We start from the raw sequence: 18,150 nt of genomic DNA on the forward strand, positions 1-18,150 counted from the left end.
CTGACACCTAGTGCAGTGCCATCAACCAGCAAGCAGGGACCAACTCAAAACTGTGGGTGTTGCCATTATCCACTGGCTGAAGAGTAATCATAAAACTCTTATTTTTGCTCATGTGTTGAGTCATTTGTCATGGTGGGTACTCAGAACAATTTATGGAAACCGTATCTCAGAAACCTCTCTGACATCACAGAACTCAAAAGGAGGTACACTGGGGAGTGGGAAAAGATATAGATACAGAATTGTCAACTAGTAGCTGATTAACTCTGTGCTACACAATTTCTCAGAATTTTAGTCCACTCTGTGGTAACTTGGAATAATATCTACCACTCATTGCAGTTATAATAACTGAAGGAAATGAAATATATAAGGATTCAGCATGGTTCCTGATACATAGTTGGCAACCCAACAGTTGTTCTTAGAGGAGGGAAGAAGAGAAGGGGGTATCAATCTAAAATGATGACTGTTATATATATTCCACCTGGTTTAGTATATGTCTGAATTACAGTTGGTCTGGGATTACATTCCAAGGATATCCATAGTAGGGAAGGTTGCTCTGACACAGTCAAAGACAGTTATTGGGTCTGGGAAATCAGGAGTGAATTAACACTTATGGAGCTCCTATTACATAGCCAATTTAGTAGGCATCTTATATATATTTTTATTTCATGCTCACATCTGTTCTGACACAAATGTTATTTGTGTGTGTGTGTTTCTGACCATAAGAAGAATATGGCCAGAAAAAGTTTGAAACACTGCTTGCATCCATACTGTTACTTAACAGCAGAGGAAAGACTTGAGGCCAGTTCTAGGTGACTCTAGAGCTTTTCCACTCTTTCTCAATCACTAGGATATCTCTTCTAATCATTTTTTTTTATGTCTTGTCAAGTCGTTCTTATCAATTTTCATGCAGACCACTGCCCAACTAGTGTGTGTATTATTACCGTTTTCTTCATTCCAACAAATTTCATTTTATTAATAAAAAAGGTAGCAAATTTTTACAAAAGTTAAGTCCACATATCTGGAATGATAATTCTAGGAATGTCTGAAGAAACAAGGACTATCCTAAGAATAAGTGTTGCACTTATTCTCAGACACTTTAGTAGTCATCCAACTACCTAGCATAAAAACAGCTTAGCCCATGATGGGAGTCAGGACTGCCATGGCTGGCTTTGTGCCTTTGCCCTCATTCTTTGAGTCTGAACGAAATATAACTTTGATTTCTAGAAAGTCCAATTTTTTCTCCTCATTTATTGTAGCAGAGAATTGGAAGAAACTGTTTACAGCCAGGACTTGCAGGGTGTAGCTCTCAAAAACTGGCTTATATATAAGTAAATAGTAAGTAAAATAATGAAAAATGAAGACATCCTTCAAGAAACAGCTCTAGGTTTTTAAAAATGATTATTTCTGTTTGCCTGCAACTGTAAAAATGAGTTTCAGGTAATAGCTTTTCTTTTATGTGGTAAATGATGAATGATCATTTAAACATTGTCTCATCTACTAACCAAGACATAAAAAAATTAAAGCTTACTGTGCTAAAAGGGAATTTGAAGACTAGAGTCACCTGATTTTTTAACTCAGTGATTACATCATGGAGAAATTCATTGGTCCTTACTTCAACTCTGGAATTGCATAAAATATATTTTCCCAACCAAGAAAATCAAGCCTTTTAGCTTCTACACATTACATTTTTTCTGAATCCTGTAAATGTGTGTTTCATGCAAGTTAGTATCCCTTTTAGACTTTGGAAAATGTGATGTCAAACTTAACTACCTGAATTAGTTTGTTCTCACACTGCTATGAAGAAATAGCCAAGACTGGGTAATTTATAAAGGAAAGAGGTTTAATTGACTTACAGCTCCTCATAGCTAGGGAGGCCTCAGGAAACTTACAATCATGGCAGATGGCACCTCTTCACAGGACAGCAGGATAGAGAATGAGTGCCCAGCGAATGGGGAAGCCCCTTATAAAATCATGAGATCTTATGAGAACTAACTATCGCAAGAACAGGATGGGGGAAATTGCTCCCATGATTCAATTATCTCCACCTGGTCTCTCCCACAACATGTGGGGATTAGAGGAACTACAATTTAAGATGAGATTTGGATGGGGACACAACCAAACCATATCACTACCTATTAAAAGCACCTACAAAAAGTAGAAATATTCTTCTTTGAATATGTATTTTTCCAAAAGAACATCTAAGAATTATATTTGCTTGCAAGAATTGAGGATGGAATGGGCATGAGAAGAGTCAAAGCAAAGAAGAAAGACATAATAGGACTCAGCAAGGAAAAAAACAATTTTCATAAGCATTTATTATTTTTTTTTACTCTTTACAAAAATAGAAGTATCCCATGTTCAGTTTTTACTTAACTTCAACAACTCTAGCAATATACCATCTTACCACTAAAATGTTTAAAAGAGAGAAAAGAAAAAAGAGTGGAAATGAAGGAAGAAGAGAAAGTAAATAATTTTTCTGGCATCACAAGAAAAAGGGAACTTGACTTAAAATTTTTCACTAGGTACCATTTGCTTATTTGCAATAAGTATTTAAAGAAACAACAACTTCTAAATTCAGCCAATTCAATATATTTCTTCCTTAGGTTAAAGTGCTATGAGATAAATATTTTCGTTTTAGAAAAGTGTTACTAGCCACCATCCCTCTCCTTTCCAGAGGAGCAAAAATTCTGCCAGATTCATTAATTTCCCCCAGTGGCCTATTGTCCTTAAATTAATTTCCAAAGAGTTAGGTAAATACTATTAGGTGATTAATTACAACTTTTACTACCTGTTGACTTCTTTTATTTTTATTTTTGAGAAAAGGTCTAGCTTTGTCATTCAGTCTGGAGTGCAATGGAGCAATCTCAGCTCACTGAAGCCTTGACCTCCCTGGGCTCTGTGATTCTCCCACGTCAGCCACCCATGTAGCTGGGACTACAGGCATGTGTTATACCACCCAGTTCATTTTTGTATTTTTTGTAGAAATGGGGTTTCACCACATTGCGCAAGCTGGTCTTGAACATTTGGACTCGAGCAATCCTCCCACCTTGGCTTCCCAAAATACTGGCATTATAGGCATGAGCCATCACTCGTGGCCTGACTTTATTTCTTAAATAAAAATGCAAATCATATCCCTATCTAGGTGTTAAAAGATGGTAGAGCTAAACCTTAACGCCGCACCCAAAGAAAACTGATTTGTCTTCATTTGCAGATACACGCATTTATCAGACTATAATCACCTGTGTTTATTTCTACAACAGCATGAATTCCAAAGGACAGGCATCATGTTTGAAGAAACGGCAATTAAAGGACCTATGGAAACTCTCTCCAGTATGGATAGATTATCTTTTGGGTTTTTAATTAATATTCTATCTAATACTATGTGGAATTTACCTAATATCCACAGCTTCAAATAAAAGTTGACAAATTCACTTGTTAGTCCCATTTACTCAATTGCTATAAAAACTGACCATTAGCTAGGTGCCATAAAATCTTCCTCCTTTCTTATTGATAACTTGGGGAATAAATTACTTAAGCTTAGATCTCTCTGTCTTTCTCTGTCTCTGTCTTTCTCCCTCTCACACACACACCTACATACCTTTGTGATATATGATTATTCTACCATACAGTGAGTGTATCCGACTCTGATAATTAAATGTACCACACATCTATCACATCTAAACTTTTAAGTAATCAGCATGAATAAAACTTATTACTTGGAGAGTACTGGATACAAATTATTCAGTGTAGACGTGTTGCTTGAAATTTCAATAAGATGTAAAGAATTTGGCCTCTTTTAAATTACATTTGAATGTATTTGGAAAACTCTAAATGAAGTAAAGCAGGTGTCTTTTCTACTAAGCTTCTCGGAGAAATGTATACATTTTGTGTAAATTCCTAATAGAAATATGTTAATTTATTTTTAAAAGCATGCAGAAATGCACAGGAATCATGTTTAAAATTGTCTAAATCCTGCCACTCTAAACTAGCTATCCTTACCTTTAATGGACATCATTCTTGTATGTCTATTTGCATATAAAAATACTGAAATACCTACTAATATCCTATTGCTGCTGTAACAAATCACCACAAACTAAATGGCTTAAAACAAACGGATGTGTTATTTTATAGTTCTATAGGCTACAAATTGAGGAGGCTAAAACCAAGATGTCAGCTTCCTTCCTGGAAGCTTTAGGGGAAAATCCAGTGCTTTCAGCTGCACACCTTCCTCAGTTTGTGGCTATTTTCCTGACCTTAAAGCCAGCAAGGATAGTTCAAACCTTCTCAGGTTGCATCACTTTAACCTTCTGCTTCCCTCTTCCATTTTTAAGGACTGTCGTGATTACATTGGGCCTGACCAGAGAGTCCAAAATATCTAACTTAAAGTTAGCTGATTAGCAGCAACTATAATTCTATCTGCAACCTTAATTCCCCTATGCCATGTAATATAATTTATTTATAGATTCTGGAGATAAAGATGTGACATCTTTGGGGATACATTAGTCTGTTTACAACAAAATACACATATTCATATATATATATGCATAGGCATGTACACACATATATAAAATTATTTTATTAAAATAAGATGCTAATCTATATGCTCTTTTAATTAAAAAACTATTAAATTAGTTGGATATGTTGGTGAAAAAGTCATTGCAGATTTTTCCATTACTTTAATAACAAAAACTGTAAAGACATTTGCACCAATCTTCATAATTAAATTGTGTGGACAAACTGAAGAATTTTCTGAATACTAAATATTTTTAATGCTGTATTACAATTTTAGAAATATACATCTAAGTCTAAAAATAAAATATCATCAAAATAATAGGTATTTGAAGTTATATTTTTAGAATGAGATCCAAATTTAGGAAGGTTTGACTTCCCCTTAGAAATAGACAAAAAAAAAAAAATTTCCCACTGTCATTGTATTATTTTTACATCATCAAGGTATATGGCATTTAAACTCAGCCTTCAAAGCTGAATTTCCAAAATTAGCTGAGTATTGTATTTATCTAAACAGTCACTACAAATTATTTCTCCATTCTTGAGATATTTATTTTGATTCTTCTCTTTGTTGCCTGGTACTCGCTTTCATAAATTTCTTTGTTTCAAGATGGGCTCATAGATGTACTTCCCAACTTCTTACGTAGTTAAGAATATCTAGTTTTAGTTTTTATACCTGGATTATGAGCGTCTTGGGTGACACTTTTTTTTAATTTTGTTTTTAATTGCATTTTAGGTTTTGGGGTACATGTGAAGAACATGCAAGATTGTTGCATTGGTACACACATGGCAGTGTGATTTGCTGCCTTCCTCCCCTTCACCTATATCTGGCATTTCTCCCCATGCTATCTCTCCCCAACTCCCCACCCCGCACAGTCCCTCCCCTATTTCCCCCCAACAGACCCCAGTGTGTGGTGCTCCCCTCCCTGTGTCCATGCGTTCTCATTGTTCAACACCCGCCTATGAGTGAGAACATGTGGCATTTGATTTTCTGTTCTTGTGTCAGTTTGCTGAGAATGATAGTTTCCAGGTTCATCCATGTCCCTACAAAGGACATGAACTCATCATTTTTAATGGCTGCATAATATTCCATGGTGACACTTTTTTAATAGCAGGACTTTGTAGACATTTTTCTACAGTCTTCAGAAACTAACTGTTGCTTGGTGAGAACTTAGGTTAGCCTCATTTTTTAATGCAATAGTTTACTTGCTTTTATTGTGTGCAGAAATGATTAAAATAAAAATTTTCTTAAAAATTACTGGAAGTTTAATATTTTAAACAGGCTACATTTTTATCATTTTTTTTCCTGGAACATCTACCTTTAAAGTTACTTAATCAGCTCTTTTTCATAATTTCAGGGAAATTTTCCACTTTTATATTTTGAAATATTTCTGGATTCTCCTAGAAGTTTTTCTATCATAGGATGCCCACTATAAATTATATTACATTATCTTTATTCCTGTATAGTAACTTATTTCTAATTGCTTTTATTACTGTCTTTTCTTTCTGCACTTACTGTGAGTATTGTAAGACTTCTGTATGTCAGAAAGTATATACAGCTGTGTTTATAGTTCTGCAGGCTGAGTTTCTGGAAATGGGAAGGCTAAATTGACGTGATACAAGGGAGTGACTGCATAGTACCTTTGAATCCCTGTTCACACATCAACACTGACAATCTAAATTATTTTCAGTTCTTAATAGTTTATAGAGAAATTTTATGTATATCATCTCATTTAAACTTCACACGGTTCTGAAAGGTAGACAGGGAAGAGTATTCTCACTTTCTGATGTGTGTAACTGATCAACTGAATCACTCTTTCATAATTAGAATAATTAGATAATATTAATATAAAACAAATTGTTCTTAAACTAATCCAATATTTTTCTCCCTTGCCAATCTTCATGATAAATAAAAAACAATTCTAATTTTCACTTCTACCCTTGCAACTAGAGGTGGCCAGGTGAACATCCGTCTGTCTGAAATGATGAAAAAAAATTCTGCTGCAGAGGTAGATTGGGAGAAAGTTTTTGCTTCTCTTATTACAAGCAATGGGCAATGCTGGCATCTCAATCTCCTTCCTTCTTCCTCACCTTGACATGTACACAATTTCAAGAGATGAGGCAATAATTGTGGACTCATCAGGAAAAGGCCAAGAACAATTCAATTGACATTAGCTCCAATATGATTGAGTCATGGAACCAGTGTCATCAAGCTGCCTGCCTATTTTTGAGCTCCTTAATACATGAGGAAAAGAAGTGTCTCTTTGCCTAAGTCATATAAATAGTATTTTACGTTACTTGCTGCAAAAGCATCTTAATACTATCAACTGATAATAATGTCAATGCAAGGAGATGATAATTTAGGCTCCAAATCATAAATTTATGTTAAATTGATATAATATAGAAATAGTCTAAGTGTGGTGACCAACACCTAAAATCTCAGTTACTTTGGGAGGACTTCTTGAGGCCAGGAATTCAAGTTTAGCTGGGGCAACATAGCAAGACCCTGTGTCTGTGAAAAAATTATATTAAAAAATTGACTGTGCATGGTGTCATGTGCCTGTAGTCCTAATTTCTCAGAAGGCTGAAGAGGGACAGGGGGTTGAGGGTGCAGTGAGCTTTGATGGTGCCACTATACTCCAGCCTGGTCAACAGAGTGAGACCTTATTGCTAAAAAAAGAAAAGAAAAAGGAAAAGAAATTATTGAAATATAATAACAATCCTTTTTTTTTCCCCTGATAATTGGAAAGATTAGATTCTTTCCTTCTCCCCACCATAAGGTACTAGGATGTCACCTAGGAAGAAAAAATATTTAGCATTTTAACTCATTGGGCAAGTATTCAAAATAAATTGTTCCAAGAAGCAAAGTTAATTTATGCCAGTTGAATAGAAAATAACATTAGTTTAATTCATTGTGTTTCCAAGTAACCTAGAAGAATAACAATGACTAAAAATTTCCTGTGTATGAAACTAAATATTTTTCCTGATTTGAAAGACTCTGCTAGACACTGAATGATTATTTTCATTTACATGGTATAAGCAATTCACTTTCTCATACATCTTAAAAGTCTACCTACACAAGAGATAAGAATTATGCTGTTTTATATTAAAATTGATATAATTTCATGAATCATTTTTTATTGACTGATGATTTATAAATTATTCTCCTTCTGGAAAACCTCATTATTTTTTGAAGTCTCTACTACTTTCCAAAAAAAAACTTCCAACTTAATATGTATCCTACCATGTTGTGCCAATTTACAAGTTATGAGTGATCTGGGCAAATATTTTAATTGATTTAGAATTGTGCAATTTGTCTCAGAACTACATAAACATTAAATAATTCAGAGACTAAATGAAACCTTATAATGCAGCACACCAAAGTTGTTTAGGCAAGGTTTTTCCCCCAATAATCAGATAATTATACATAACTAGTCATCATTACTTGAAACAAATTATGTTCTGTTGAAGCATGAAAGAGGTTTCCTGGCATTATTCTGAGATCAACTAATCTTACAGACAATAGGTGTCTGTCTGCAAAACCTGTTTACTGGTGTTATGGTTTGGTTGTGTAGCACTGTGTAGTTGCGCTCTATAGTGAGCCCCTCTTAATTATATCATTTTTCAACTAAATATTGTATTTTTTATTTTGAAAAATCACAGGTTCAGTGAACTTGGCAAATGTGTGTATATTTTGAATACAGAATGCTTTGTCTTTTATTCATTGTAGATTATCTGTGATAATACACTGCTCCATGAGACAGCAGACTAGTGAAGAAAAAAAGGCGAGCAGTTATTTGCTATGTGTTTAAGTGCTTAAACAGAGGAGTTACTCTGCTTTCAGACATTCTTGCTTGATGAATTCACTGGAGGCAAATGGTTTAGAGTGCTGTGTCATGCCAATCAAGGGCATTAGCATCATTTGTGCAGTGGGAAAGCTTGTGTTTGGAGGAGGAGGGATTCTTTGGCTCTGTCTACACAGATTAAGTAAAATGGAAAACTAAGGCATTTATCCAACTAATTCTGGCAAAAAGAAAAAAAAGTAAGGTCAATTATTCAAAGTAGCTATAGATGGTAATGTTCTACTTTCTGCAACTGGAATTGTTTTTATGTTTGTGTTAAATGGAAGACCACACTGGGAATTCCCTTATGGAGCATCATGTAGTGAGTGGTCAAAATTAAAGGCACAACAAACTCTTCATTCCCGCATTGCTTAAAGGACTTATATATAGGCAGCACAATGATAAATCTCCTACTTCCATGTAAGAGTGTACACCGAAAAGATTAACATCATTTGACCACTTAGCTTTTTAAAAATGGTACTCTGAATTTACAAGCTAAATTACTATGAGTTTGGGCATAAGTTATTAGACAATAATATTATTAACTCTAACAAAACGAAGATATACTGTGTTCAAACCACAGGGACAATTAGATTTGTGTGTGTGTGTGTGTGTGTGTGTGTGCGTGTGTGTATGAGTGTCAGGAAGTTCCTACTTCCAAGTTTAAAATATTGTGATAATTCTATACTTTCAAAAATTAAACGATATGTTAGAGGTGTCTGAACCAGAGCAACTCCCATCTTGAGTAGGATCTAGGTAAAACAAAGCTGAAACCTACTGTGCTGCACTCCCAGACAGATAGTCATTCTAAATCACAGGATGATATACTTGGTCACAAGATACAGGTCATAAAGACCTTGCTGACAAAACAGGTTGCAGTAAAGAAGGCAGCTAAAACCTATCAAAACCAAGATGGCCACAAGAGTGACCTCTGGTTATCTTCAGTGCTACACTCCCATCAGCACCATGACAGTTTACAGATGCCATGGCAACGTCGGGAAGTTACCCTATATGGCCTAAAAAGGGGAGGCATGAATAATCGACCCCTTGTTTAGCATATCATCAAGAAATACCCATAAATATGGGCAACCAGGAGACCTCAGGGCTGCTCTGTCTATGGAGTAGCCATTATTTTATAACTTTACTTTCTTAATAAACTTGCTTTCACTTTACTCTATGGACTTGTCCTGAATTCTTTCTGCATGTGATACAAGAACCCTCTCTTGGGGTCTGGATTTGGGCACCTTTCTGGTAACAATTATGCCACAAGAAAAACTGGGCAGATAAAATATAATAAATTTAAATAAAACTTCATAAGGGAATCTTATAGAAACTTTAATCATTCAACATATATTCATTAAACAGCTTTAGGTAAATATTTTTCTTTTGTATCATCTTCTAAAGGTTATAAAGTACTCTTATGGGATAACTGCTTTCTTTCCCCAGCACCAGTCATTAAAGTCTATTTTTCCCTTCTAATTTTCATGTCAATAAATTATGTTATCTATGTAAATCTTGTTTATTAATTCTTTCCTCTGGAAAAAATTCCACATTCTTATGATAGATTTCAATGTAAATTTTTTCTTCTGTTCCATTAATCTATTTGTCTATCCCTATGGCAATATCACCTACCTTAATTTTTAGTTTGTTATATATTTTGGTGTCTGAAAAGGAAAGACCCCTCATTTTGTTTTTTATTTTAGGTATATCTCTCATTTTAGAATTAGCCTGCAAGTTAAAAACAAATGTAGGAATTTTAAGTAGAATAATTTGACTCATTCTAGGCGTCTATTGTTTTGTTATAAATTACCTTAAAATTAATGACGTAAAATAATCATTATTTTTATTTACTGAATTTCACATTTCTGGGGGTTAACTGAGATCAGTTAGGCAGTTCTTTCTTGAGGATCTCTCATGTGGCTCTTGTCTAATGGTGGCCATTTGTTCATATATCTGGAGGTGAAAGCTGATGTCATCTGGAATGTTACTGAGGGTTGTTGTTCAAAACTACTCCACATATCCTATCCATGTGATCCCCCTACTCCCTCATGACATGGAGACCCGATTTCTGGAACAAATAAGAGTCCCAAGAGGACCAGGCAGAAGTCACATCAATAGTTATGACCTAGCCTTAGTATCAAATATTATTGTTTCTACCATAGTTCATCAAATTCAAGGGGATGAACATACACACACACATACACACACACACACACACACACACACACACACACACACACCTTTCTATGATAGGAACATCAACAATACATTGTAGGAAGAATATATGAGAAAAAGAAAATCTGGCTACGACCATATTGGAAAAAAAAATTATCTGTTACAATTCTGTAGATTAATTTAGGAAAAATTAACATCTTTACACTATTGAATTTTCCTATCCATGAACATGGTATAATTCTCTTTATTTAGATTTTTTATTTTCTTTCAGTAAAGCTTTATTCTTTCATAAATAGCAAATGTACATTTTGTTAAAATTATTACTAGATATCTTATTTTTTATGTCATAGTAAAGGTTACCTGTTTTAAAATATGTTTTTCAACATTATTTGCACATAGAAAATTACTAATTTTATATGTTTATTTTGTATTCAAAACACATGCTTTACCATCTAATTTATTCTAATAAATTATACTGCTACTGAATGAAGTTTTTTACATAGTCTTATCTTCTGTGACAATTCTTTTTCTCTTTCTATTTCACTTATTTAATATGCACATATAGTACCTATCATGTCTCAGGCACTATTTCCGTTTTTTTAGTGATTCCACTTTTATTTTCATTGGTGTATTTGCTGGTTTGTTTGTTTTCTTCAACTTTTATCTTAAGTTCCAGGGTACACGTGCCGTATGTGCCAGTTTGTTACATAGATAAATGTGTGCCTTGGAGGTTTGCTATGCAGATCAACCCCTCATCCAGGTATTAAACCCACCATCTGTTAGCTATTATTTCTGATGCTCTCCATCTCCCTACATTCCCTAACAGGTTCCAGTGTGTGTTGTTCCTCCCCATGTCAGACACTGTTTTGAGCACTAACAAATACTAACTAATTTAACATTAATAACCTCCCTTCAGGTAGGTATTATTATTTCCATTTTGAAAGATAATGGAAAATAATGGGGCTCACATTATTCTTGCTCATGTTTTTTACTGCTTTGTTTGTATGTTTTGTGATTGAACTTAAATTCATATTCTTGAGAACTTTGTTTTTGCAAATTTATTGAGACTTAGATGGAAAAGAGGTTCCTTTAAATAGGATTTTCATTTGCTTCTGCTACATGCCTGGAGAGCCTAGTGATTCAGCATCACTTTAATTAAATGATTGCTTTTAGTTTTATTTGAACATACCCAAGTGCTGTGGACTCTATCTCCAAACCCAGCCAGTGAAGACTGGTTTGTGGTGTGAATTTCCAGAAAAGAGTTTTTTCTTCTAGTCAAGGCTGGATAAGAGCAATTTGTCTTGCTGATCCCTTAGGAGAAGGTGACATTTCTATTTACACTGAGAGGATGGCTGTTTGGGGCCCCAGATCTATGAAGAGGCTTACCTATTAGATGTCGTCTTCTTTCCTTATGGGCACTAGTCCTCCATCTTCTGTGACCTGTGAAGGTGTGAAAAGGAAACTCAGGTTCATCTTGATTTGATCAGTGCCCTAAGAACAAAAATCATACTCACCGTTTTGCTTGGCTCTCTGGGTTTGTACTTTCACTTAGTTTTTGACCTGTGCAAACTCCTAACTTTCTTACCATGTCATTGATATACCTAAAAATATGTATTTTTATATTTAAACCAGTATTTTAGTTGCTTCTCATAACAGAGATAATTTTTGTTAAATTAATAGAAAAAACAGTCTCAAGAAAACTATGCCACCTCTGTCTGAGTGAATAAAAGAAATAACTGAAGGAAATATTTTAAAAGAGAGATTATGTACCTCGATTTGTGATAACCACATTTCTCACAACTGGCAGAGTGCAATGCAGGCAAAAGTGGTTTTGGTGCTAAGAGAAAGTAAGCGTAAATACCATAATGTTTTCACAAGGTTCATACAAACTTTACATATACCACATTAACCTAAAAGGAGACACTGGAATTCACCAGGTAGTTCTAAGAATGCTAGTCTGGAGAGCAGCAGCGGTGACTACAACTATGAGGTTGTTTACTTGTCTCAGTGAAAGAAACAGAGGGTGGGAAGTTGATGTGAAGTCAGACTTAGTGGTCATGGCTCTGGATTGGCAATTCACAGGTCTAGCTTCTAAACTCACCTCTGCCATTAGTGGTTTGTGGAAAGTTGAGCAAGTTACCTTTCCTCTCTGGGTTTAGTTTTACTTATCTGTAAACCGACTATGAAGATAACACATGAAGCAAAAACCTGTGGCCTCTCAGTCCTCAATTACTCCTTTACAGCTCCTCTAAGGCCAGCACAGTTCTTCTGGCAATATGCTCTGTCTCCTCGTGTTTAAAGGGTCACTACTTAGTGATTCTAAAATGTTTTATAAGATAATAAGAGTCAGCTATTATTATCTTATTATTTTAGCATTATTATTGGAACAATGGAAGAAAGCCCAGATGACTGTATATAAGTGTTATTTATGAATGATGGGTACTCGTAAGATTTTTAAACATAAAATATCATAAATCATATCTTTGTGACAAATTGTTTTTGTGCCTCAAACTCCAGGTATATTTTATTGTTGTTGTTCTGTTATTTCATCATTAGCTGTATTGCAAAACTAATGAAATTCAAGTTTTAGGGTCCCTGATTTATGCATTCCCCTTCCAAAGACCCTTTTCCTCTCATTTTAAAATAAACATTCACTTTTGTGTTTAATGTCTTAATTATAATGTTTTGTATTATTAAAAAGTGAGTTCTCCTCATTGTATACATTTCAGGGTCCACAAAACCTAAATCTGCCCACTCCAATACTTTATTGAATAAAAATTACATATTTCTTCCTCATTTGCTTTATCACTTCTCCAACTTTTATTAAACAACAAAAAAAAGACATAACCAAGATGCTATTGATTCAGGTGTACTTATAGAGAAACATGTTTCGACACAGTTTTGGCCTAATAAAATCAGAGGGCAGTTTGACAGCTAAGCAAAAGCTCTTTTGTCTTTCATTGCCTTCTAAAGCTCAAACGTTCACTCTTTTTTAAGCCTAGATCCTTGGTAAAAACAACAGGTCACAGTAGTTATTGTAATGTTTTGAGACTGCAAGTTGTGACAGTGCTAGTGAAAAAAAATACAGGTGAATTTTAATTTATTTCCCAATTTTGAGTGAACAATCCTACCAGCCTCACATAGTATCTTATAGTTGCAAAACATTTATGAACAGTTGAATTCAGAAAAGGAAGATTTATTCAATTGCTTCGTGTAGTTTGAGAACTAAGATAACATGAGCAATTGTTAACTTCAAAATATTCTATCCTGTTTGTATTGTTTTTACATTAAAATTATACTCTCATATATATACACATATTGACTATGGCTGGCCATTTCTAGGAATTTGGGTATTTTTGTCAAAGGAAAGCAGCCTATTTTAAGATTTTATTTTACATATTTTATTTTTATTTTGAGGGGAATCCAAATATCTACATCATGAACTTAAATTCCTATAGCTGCCAGAACTGACAGAGAATTAGCAAGGCAGAGCCAAGTTCACGCAAGACTGTCTACGGCGCTCTTATAGCTAAAGACAAACCAAAATATTGACTAGTTCTTCTCAAAACAGCATGTATAAGTTGTGGCTGAAATAAGCCTGATGTAAGAAAGAATACAGATGGCAGTATAATCATAGGCTGGGTCTACAAGATGCCAAACAACCCATTCAAAAGTGAAAAACTCAGTCGATCAGTTGGTGGTTTTGTCTACATGCCACCAAGCAACAGGCTTGACTGATTTCTTCACAAAATTGACTGAGCTTTTGACTATACTTGAGCAGATGTTTTATTGCTATGTATATTCAGTCTTAGTTGTCAAATCTATAACTCAAGTAAGCTCTTCTATGAATGATGAATTCCTTTCCTACATCAAAACAACCTGAAAGTGTTAAACAAAGCTCATCTGCAGTTTTTAATTCATCTTAGAACCTAGTTCAATGTATGTGCTTCACATAGTATAGCGTATACCAAACAAGAAATAGAATCTCCCAACTTACATGCCTCACTTTAATATTCTATAAATTCATTTGGTATCCTGGCTACTCAAATATACATTGAAAAGTAATTAAAATCCATTTTACATTCTTTTTGCTTTTAAGCAACAAGTTCCTTGGTATATACAATCTATTTGCCATCAATGTATCAAATTACTATCAACATTTACAATTTCTTTTGACATTTTGTTCCAAATCTTTTAAAAAAGCTCCTTTTCTCTAAAAGATAAGTCACAAAATCCTTCAAATATTTCATAATTAAAAATGAAAGCAATAAAAAAAGGTACTGTTTTAAAACAAGTTCTTTGTGAACAGAGATCTCATGCCTTTGACCTCTGTTGTGTTCTCATCACCAGATATGGTATGGGCATCAACAAATGTTGATTTAATAAATGATTAGATGGATTGTAATATACTATTCTCCTAGCCACTGACAAATTGTGGTCTATTAAGAAGTGACTAGGGGAATAAATACTCCAGTTCAGTCCCCTCCTGTCCTACAAATGTACTGCCCAAGCTTCTGTTGCCTAAACCCAACTGGAAACCAGAAGGCAAGGGAACCTGTTAAGAGCTCATAGGTAGGCAGAGAGTGGTGGCAAGTAGCTCTGGAGCTGCAAACAGTGTCCACCATCTGCACACTGCTGTCCTCCATGCAGTCACTGCAGATAAGAAGCAGTGATTCTTATAATTTTCACACACACACACTAATTACATATATACATATATACACATGTATGTTTATTATATAATAGACAGATAATAGATAGATAGATCAAAGTGCTCTCAAAACCTAAAGATTGTTGATTTTTTCCCAAATCCCTTGAAAGTATGCTGCCAAATAATCTTTAAATTCCTTTCTGATTATATTATTCTTTGATATGGACTAATGTGAATGCCTTGAAACACCACTTACCTTTAAAAGAAACATAAAACTTCTATTTAATTAAAAAAGTAAAACATGTTTTTTAAGAAGCTAGAAAATATAAGAAAGGGTAGATGAGAAGCATACTCATTCATACATGATGCTTCCAGGGGCCAATAGATGAATTTTTTTCTTAGTTCACAAGGCAGTCGTCAGGAAAGAAGGTGGTTTTCTGGGTCTGTCTCTAATCATTTCCCTTCTTTCTGATTTCTGTCCATCTTCCATTCACCATTCTTTATATGCTGTCAGTTTTCATCTTTTCAAACTCAAAGAACAGGCAAGAGCATGAATGGGGAACAAGCAAAGGACTCCACTCTGAGAAAGTGGCTCCAAAAATGTTTACTGCATCGGCATTAATATCTTCCAAAAAAAAAGAGCACTTGCCCATCTTTTGAGACCACAGAAGCAACTGTCTTTATTCAAAGTTACTTGTGATGTGCTCTAGGGGACAATCTCTATGTGCTTAATACATAGGGTTTTTTTTTTTTTTTTTTTTTTTTTACAATTTTAACAGTGGTCTGATGGGGAAATGTAACTTTTATCTTTATGAATTTCTAGATTACACTATGTTTTCAGCTAAGCAGTGGATGGAGTCTGACTTAGCCCAAAGACCTCTTTCCAGTTTATGGGGATGTCTTTTTTTTTTTTTAACCTTCACTTTAAAACCAGAAAAATACTTTCTTAACTTACTCAAAGGATGTGCAAACTATTTCTTCAAAGCTCTGAATTTCCTGGGCCTGACTTTTAAATAAAACCCACCAAAACAGGATAAATTGAAAGGATTAGGAAAAGAAAAATCATAAAGCATTTATTTTCAGGTTGAATAAGAAATTCTGTTTGGTTAAACAGAAGCAAGTTTCCTGCAGCCATTCCCCACCACCCACACTCATAGTTCTTTCTTTTGAAGCATGAATGTTTGCTCTAATCATTAAAGAAGTCAGATGCAGACCCTCTTTCCATAAGAGCTAATTTTTTATACATTATGTTAATAAGCACAAGCTGCAAATATAGAGAAAACTCTTACAAATTTCCTGAAATCACTCATCTAAATACTATGCTACAGCTAAAGCTATCCTATATTAAAGGTCTTGAGGAAGAAAATGATAGGTACCATTACAAATATCTTATTTACCTAATTTGTAAAAACACACTGATTTTTAAAAAGAAGCTTTTAAAGCAGTGATCCTACAATATATCTTCTTCGACAGAGTTGTTTTAAAATCAAAGGCGGCAATTCTTTCTTTTACTTTTCCCAGGACTTTCACACCACTAGAATAAATTGTCAATAGATAACGGAATATTTGTATTGATTAATTCAGGATGTCAACTACTATATGATTCACAGAAGGCAAAAGAAATGCCAATGCTTTCATAACACAAAATGACACATTAAGAGAATACTATGGCTCCCTCACAACAGCTAGGCAATTTTTGCAGAAAAAAGAAAAACCTTTACACCTGAAGTCGAGCAAATGGACAACTTGAGAGAGCTGTAATTGGCTCATTTATAGCTCTTCTTCTGTTAATATTAGGCTAGAATTTACTTAGTAATCCTTTACTATTTGAAGAATTCGGTAAAGATTTTGTTTCAACCAAAAATAAACTGAGGTACAAATGATTTTAAGTCTTGACAAAAAAGTAAAAACATATCTTAGGTGTATCAAGTATGATGAATATTGTGGCTATGTTGGGATACATAAACAAATGGAGAATTGAAGTAGTCTTAAAAGTCAAGAAAATAAAAAGCAAAATGTTTTAATATTCATTACTGGAATGTAGATGCTTTGTTTGATTTTGTTAGAACATTTGTTTTGCATTTTATGGGGCTCCTTTATTTGGATAATTGCCTTAATTCACCACTTTGCATGCCCAGACAGATAATTAGTTAATAAGCTTATGTTAAGCACCTACTCTGTGTCAGATTTGGAATTATGAGTACGGATCCCATTTAACTTCAAGATTTGCAAAGGTGTTAACCAATGACATTTCGACAGAAAGAGAGCAAGTATTACTAAAAAGATTGGACAGCCACAGCACTTACCAGGTTTTTTAAATTTTAAAAATAAAGCTCTTATCTCCTAGTTCAAATATCCTCATTCCAAATGCAAATGTATTGAAGAGGGTGGGTGAACAGGTCAGGTTTCGTCCACAGGGAAACTCTGTGAACTATTTAGAACTGCGGGCATACTCCTGGAGAGCTGCTTTGTCCTGAGTGTCCACAGATTTACGATGTAGACTCCTTGGGGAGTCTGTGAGGAGAGAATGCCTTATTGTAATCTCTCCACTGGACAGCCTCACCTGGCACAGAGAGTACCCTGAGGCTCTTTCTCACCTTCTGAGACCTTGGGGAACCCTGTTGACTTCTTTTTTGGCCTCCAAGAAGAGTCGGCATCAAGGGAAGAAACTAGAAATATATAGCAGAATACAACTGGTTCAGGAGAGACGCATGCTTGGCCCAGTATATTATTCAATGAACCTTCCTCCAGGTAAGAGAAACGCTGTATGATAAACAGCAAAGAAACATCAACCTCTGGTCTTGAATGATAGGAATCACATCACATAAACTGAAATTGTCTAAACCTTAAAGTTTCTCCATCACTAGCCTATGTTTTCCTCAATTTTTACTACTTTGGAGATCATTTGTACTAAAGTATAATAAAAAGGCAATTCAGGAGAACTGTCAATTTAAAAGGGGGAAAAAAGCAAAA

General features: G+C 34.5%; 1 protein-coding gene across 2 annotated transcripts in view; it reads right to left on the minus strand.

Annotated features, from left to right (window-relative positions):
* The window catches only part of LOC116560598, a 582,130-nt gene that overhangs the window by 30,750 nt on the left and 533,230 nt on the right, over positions 1-18,150 (minus strand). The window contains exons 8-9 of one of the 2 annotated variants that reach the window (XM_032292065.1): positions 17,775-17,846; positions 11,913-11,966 (exon numbers count right to left, since the gene is read on the minus strand). In XM_032292065.1, the coding sequence (XP_032147956.1) occupies positions 11,913-11,966; positions 17,775-17,846 (126 nt within the window). The remainder of the gene's footprint in view (positions 1-11,912; positions 11,967-17,774; positions 17,847-18,150) is intronic. The other variant, XM_032292066.1, reaches the window with a different exon arrangement.

Source organism: Sapajus apella, unplaced genomic scaffold, assembly GCF_009761245.1.
Source record: "Sapajus apella isolate SASKATOON/1434 unplaced genomic scaffold, GSC_monkey_1.0 scaffold26, whole genome shotgun sequence".
NCBI lineage: Eukaryota > Metazoa > Chordata > Mammalia > Primates > Cebidae > Sapajus > Sapajus apella.